Source organism: Terrapene carolina, unplaced genomic scaffold (assembly GCF_002925995.2).
Source record: "Terrapene carolina triunguis isolate 2854851 unplaced genomic scaffold, T_m_triunguis-2.0 Scaffold898, whole genome shotgun sequence".
NCBI lineage: Eukaryota > Metazoa > Chordata > Testudines > Emydidae > Terrapene > Terrapene triunguis.
In genome coordinates this window covers 64,864-71,097 of record NW_020665249.1, presented here as the reverse complement: position 1 = coordinate 71,097, position 6,234 = coordinate 64,864, and the positions used below count along the sequence as shown (strand labels likewise).

Sequence of the window (6,234 nt, the reverse complement as noted above, 5' to 3'; positions counted from 1 at the left end):
ACATGGTATCTTGCATGTCTCCAGGAAGACTTCTCATGTGGATTGGAGCATTCCAAGATGCATTGTTCCCCAAGTGTTTCCTGATCAGGTACTTAACCTGGCGAATTCCTTCCTAAAGAAGCTGACCCAATGCCTCACAAAGCTTACTTAGAAACCAAGCAAGCATACAGCCCATATTCTTCCTCAAGTAGAAAATGATATATATGTACAAATAGGATGAATAGATATAGTAGACCATAACCTTTACGGAGATATGTTACATGGCACAGGCAGCACAAAACATATTTCAGTTATGTTATACATACATTTATAAGCACCCCCTCCCCATAAAGCCTTATGGGGTACACTGTCACACGGGGGAATTGAGGGCTCTGGCTGGGGGTGTGAGCTCTGGGGTGAGGCCAGGGATGAGGAGTTTGGGGTGCAGGAGGTGGCTCTGGGCTGGGGCAGGGATGCGGGAGTCTCAGTGTGAGCCACTGAAAATCTGGCCTCAGCTGTGATTTCAATTCATGTGGCAACGTGTCTTTCCAGTCCCCTCTCCCATACGACCACTTGTACTGCCCACTCTTAGGTGAGCGTGAACCACAAACACCCTGAAGTTATCGCAGTGTTTGTCCTGGGTTTTAAATGGTGCCCAGGCCATCACCTGTGTCCTTTTGCAATCTATACTCAGCTGGCCATCCCTTTGGCTGTGAATTGTTGTTCCACCCAATCAACACACAGCTCGGCCCATGTGACATCCTCAGGGCCATACAGGTAATTTTGGATGCAGCCCACAGTGGTAAATAGGTTGAGAACCACTGCACTAGCCTGGTTCCACATAGCTGAACGGGGGGTGGGGGGAGGTCTGAGCACCTCAGTGAGTTTCATGCGTTTGCTGCATGTCCCGTAGAGTTTAGCAATCATCCCTCTCTGGTGTTTGCCCTCCTGGCCCCAGGCTTGGAACGTCCCCATTTAACACCAGTTAGAAACCCAATTATTCTGTGTCCTGAAAAGGCCAAGACCCTGCAGGCACATAACATTACTCATGTGATTCAAACCCATTGTAGTCAATGGAGTTCTCACCTGCCCCTGCAAGCTCCCGGAGCTTTTAGCGTTGGATCATTTGCCAAAATGATTTCCATCCTTTTGTAGGGGCTGTGAGCAGTGAATGAGAAACACCCCCACCCCACTATGGGCCATTCCTGTGTTTCTACAATCTGTCTTGAAAGCCTTAATACTCAGATGGGGGCTGGTGGAGAGGAACTTAACTCTCAGGGTATATGAGTGCAGTGTCTGGGGGTCGGTGCCTAGCACCCAGCCCCGACACCCTTTTAACCAGTGCCCTTTAATACAGAAGGCGCAAACATGCGGCGCTGGGTGAGTTACTGATGTGACTGCGTGGCACTGAGTGTGCGGTGGGATCTGCGTGGTCAGGCCCTGGTGACCCTGTGTACGTTCGGATCTGACTGCAGGTTTAGGGATTGTTTGAGAAGCACTGAATAAAAAAGGGGCCAAAGAGGGCAGAACATTTCCCTATAGTGCAGGAGTCGCTGGGAGAGATTCTCTGGCTTGTGCTGTTCCAGGGATCGGACTAGGTCTCTTCTGGCCTTAAAACACTAGTTGCTATGTTAATTATTATTAATTAGCCGAGCCTGTAATCGTTAGGACCCAGAGCACAACACAGACAGAAATAACTTGTTGCGGCAGCTGGATTTATTACGGTCTCTTGCACTCGCTCTGGCTATGCATCACCAATCTGCACCAAGGTGGCCTCCCTCTTCCCCTTGTCTGGGTCCAGTGGAGCGGTGAGAGCGTACATGTTCCCAGACGTGAAACGTTCTGTCTGAACTAGTTGGCAGCCATGGTGCTCTTGATCCAGGGCAGCAGGGAGCAGACTTTGGTGTAGACTCCGGGTTGGTCCTTCTGGGCACAGCCGACCCCCCAGGACACAATGCCCTGCAGCTCCCCATTGCAGACCAGTGGACCACCAGAGTCTCCCTGTGTGTAAGTTGAGAGGAAGAAGATGCCAGCAAATTAGTGGGCGGTTAGTCACTGTACCTCCCCAGTCCCTTATACTGCAGGCATCACCCAGACCCTTCCCCCGTCTGCTGGCAGGAGGGCTAGAGTCTCTCTAACAGCCTGACGGCCGTGGCCATTAGCCCTCACCTGGCATGCATCCTTGCCTCCCTCCAGGTAGCCAGCGCACAGCATGGTGCTGGTGATCATCCCGGGGTAGGAGCCCTCGCACGCTGCGTTGCTGAGGATGGGGATGTTGACGCACTGCAGATTGTAAGGGCTAAACACTGAAAGGTAGAGGGGAATTGTTAGCACCAGGCATTCTCCTCCTTCCCATGCTGCACCCTGGAGGGATGAAATCGCTATCCTGAGCACTAGCCAGGGAGGCAGAAGACTCTGAGTGGGCATGAGCGCGCCTGGATTCTCTCCCTGGCTCTGGGAGGGGAGTAGGGGCTAGTGGATTAGAGCAAGGGGGGCGGGAGCCAGGATTCCTGGGTACTATCCTGGCTCTGAAAGAGGAATAGGGGCTAGTGGGTTAGAGCAGGGTGTGTGTGGGGTGGGGGAGTCAGGACTCCTGGGCTCTGTCCACAGCTCTGGAGGGGCTCTGGCTTAGTTTCCCCCTCTATAAAAGGTGGATGGGCTCCCTGTGGGGTGGGGAAGGGGCACATGTGAGGATGGTTTAGTTACTGTTGGCAATACCCATCGCCTTGTGTCTGGCCTTTGTTTTCTCAGATATGTGAACAAGTGCCTTGTGCTAACTCCATGCACCTGTCGCTGTTTCAAGCACCAGTTCTCAGCCGGCCTCAGCGGACACTAACCTCTGGGCTGTGCCAGCTGGCCAGGTCTGGGCAGTGTCAATACAGGGCGGAGGGTGTGCAGAGATGGGCTCAGAGCTCATCACTAGGGTAGTGGAAGGGGGCTCCAGTGGAGTTTGGCAGGCCAGGTCAGGGTACCCCACTTGTATAAAATCCCTGTTTGCTGTCCCTCCCCCCCAACCCTGCCTCTCTGTGTCTGTGCTTTGACTAGGAATTCTCTGGGCAGGGACATCCACAAATGCCTGGTACATTGTGGGCCGTGTCATCAGCAGATGATGGAGCTGAGCAGCCTCGGAGCTCCTGAGACAGAGAGAGGGCTAAACTCACCACCGTCACTGAGAATATTGCCCCATCCCGACACCACACAGGACGTGCCGGCAGCTGGGCAGGCGGTCGGCAGGGAAACGGGCTGGACATAGGCGTCAGTCCGGACAGGGTGAGCCAACTTGATGAGCATGATGTCGTGGTCCAGTGTCTGGTAGTCATAGCTGGGGTGCCACACAATGGTCTCGATGCGCATCAGGTGCTCGGTGTGTTCAAAGACCTGGATGTTGTGGTCTCCCAGGATCACCTGCATGGAGTCGGGGCTGGGAAACGAACGGTGGCTCAGAGCCCCTCTGGACAGGCCCCACCAGCCCCTCTAATCTCAGCCTGCTCCCACTCACCTGGTGCTGCAATAAAGACACACACACACACAATTCCGCACTTACTAGTACCAGCAGTGGGCAGCTGACACCACCCACTGGTCCGTGATGAGGGATCCGCCACAGAAATGGTACCCGACGTTAAGGGAGACCTGCCAGGGCTGTGAATGGGGGCTGCACTCGTATCCCCCGACAATCCTGTCTACTCCCTGTGGTGCAGCAGCTGTGGGGAGAAAGCGTCCACTGGATTACATGGGTGACATCTGTAATGAAGTGGCAATGCCTGCAGCGGGGCTGGGAAAGCTCTGGACTCTTGTTCCTGTCCCCCCTTTGGGTCTGACGAGCTGGTGGTGGGCCCTGGCGCTGACCAGGATGGATGCTGTTAGTGTGTCGAATCCTTAGGTGTCGATTTTGTAAGTGGAGGACTTTAGAGAACCTAAACCCAGGAGTGTTGCTTTAATGGGACCACGAGACCACTCCTGTAGTGGGATCCACACAGATGTTCTCTCAGTGGGACTCCAGTGGGCTAGTGCTCTCCATACGGGTCGGACTCTGGGATCGGGGACTGCTGCTGTCTCTCCTTGGGTTTTTTACATTTTCTTGCTGTGTTGGGAACGCACCACAAGAGCCTTGACTCATGCGGACAGAAGCCAGGAAATGAAACTGCTGAGCCTTGTTCCACTTGCCTGAGACGAGCAAAATGCAGAAGGTGAATAAATCCCATACAGGGTGAATAGAACTCAGGCGTTTGCACCAGTCTCTGCCATGATCAGTGACATGGGAGCATTTTAGACATTGAAAATGATCCTCCAATGTCATTTGGATAAACTCTTAGAGCGATAAAGGGCCTTGTTTACAATCTGCAGGGGGAGGGAACGTGTCTGTCAGGAGCATTAAACTCGTGAGCACTGGCAAGGTGGCGCAGACTGAGCACGTGTGAGTCTAGGATGTCCATTTGGCTTGTGGGATTCATTGTTTAGGCCCCGATCCTGCAAACACTCGTGCATACATATGACCTTACTCAGGTGAGTCAGCCCATTGGGTTTGTGCACTATAAATTGCTGGATTAGGGGCCTTATTTTGGCAATAGTCATTTTAAATACCACTGTTAGATAGACAGGGCTCTCTCCTGTGCGGCAGTGCGCCACTGCTCTGTTCCCATTTATCTGCATGGATTGTTAAATTGCATAGGCAGTTGCTTGACTACACTTCGGTTTGTTATGAGGTAGGTTCAAGTGACCAAATAACCAGGATCAGCGAGGTTTATTGCTGAAAGCCAGTAATAAGATAGTTCAGGGAAAAGGTTCTATACAATACCAGTCTCCAGGAAGCTGTCTCATTCAGCGTTGTTACATTCACCTAACATGGAAGGTGTGCTCGCAAAGTTACGCCCCTAAAGCCATCTTTTTATACCCTGTCTGTTTACAAGGACAAGGTACTCTGTATGTCATCTGAAGCTAGATTTAACTAATCCGCTTTCTACCTTGTTTTCCTGGTACCATGTCCTACCCCTTATCTCTTTGTTCTGAAGACTTGCATTCCAGGGACCAAAGAGCATGAAGGCAACTCCTGGGTCTGAGAGAGGGTAGAACAATCATGTCTTGTCCTTTTCCTTAGGGACATTCCAGTATAGGCCTGTAAGAGCAACTCCTTATCTGGTGCTGTGGTAAAACTGTCATCTGTCCTGGGCTTGACAGCTTCCCTATTTGCTTAAGCCAAAACTTTCTTTAGAAAATGGAAGGGGTTATGGGACACTTAGCATAAGTGAGCAGGGTTCTATAACAAGCATAGGCCACTCTAGGCTATGTAACTGTTATATTACTCTTATGTGTTTAATACTTACTGATGTATACCGATTGATAATGTGAGATATATAAGCACTAGCCCAGCATATATTAGTCAACACACGTCTCCCCTCCTGCTGAACAGAGGCAGGACACAGCAGAGGACCTGGCCCTTCATCCATTCCTAATACAGAGCATGGACGCAGCGATGCCCAGGTGAACCCAGAGGTTTCAGCTGCTCCATTACTAATGCACTAGCTCCGGCAGAAATTACACTTTGTTTCATTTTAATCCTTAGCTGGAGCCTGTTTAATTTCACTCTGACTTTGCAGCTATGTCCCTGCCCCTCGTCACTACCGAGCTCCACAAGCTAGCCTGGCTGCATACAACATAATTACCTGCCACCGCAAGCAACGCCATCACGAGCCACATTGTCATACTTCTCTCCAGGCTGTTGGACAGAAAAGAACAAGCCCCAGCCCTCAGGTATTTATAGGGGAGCTGTTATGGAAAGTTTATTACTAATCTGCTTGCTGGGGGTTTCTCCAGGTGGGCAGCAGATGCGGCTTTCACATGAGCCACTGACAGGGTAATGAAACATGTGCTAAAGTATGACTGGCTTGTTTATTTCTGATTCTTAGCCAGATCTATTTTTCTAATACTAGACACCTCAATATGCACCATAGGAGCGGTCCAATGGCAGGTGTCTGGACTTCTGGATACCGTTCCTAACAGTTGGCCTTAGTAAAAACCCAGGTTGCTACAGGGAGTGGGGCGGGAGCTCAATAGAGATGCTCTTCCCTTGCAGTCAATGCCCAAGTGCAGTGTTAGGGGTTGCTGTGCTACAGTCAGTGGGTTGGGGTCTATTAGGGGGTGCTCTCCCCACTCAGTCAGTGCTGGACCCAGTACCCTATCATGGCACTAGAGGGAGCTGTATTACACAGAGCAAGGTGGGGATGTGAATGGAGACACTCTCTCCTTGCAGTCAGTGCG

General features: G+C 51.4%; 1 protein-coding gene across 1 annotated transcript; it reads right to left on the bottom strand.

The window, feature by feature from the left end:
* Positions 1-1,830: 1,830 nt before the first annotated feature.
* LOC112116279 (anionic trypsin-1-like) lies at positions 1,831-5,679 on the bottom strand. The gene is made up of 5 exons (XM_026660950.1): positions 5,640-5,679; positions 3,524-3,680; positions 3,141-3,400; positions 2,149-2,285; positions 1,831-1,980 (listed from the first exon to the last, which is right to left on the bottom strand). The coding sequence occupies exons 1-5, from the start codon at positions 5,677-5,679 to the stop codon at positions 1,831-1,833; spliced, it is 744 nt and encodes a 247-aa protein (XP_026516735.1).
* Positions 5,680-6,234: the final 555 nt, after the last annotated feature.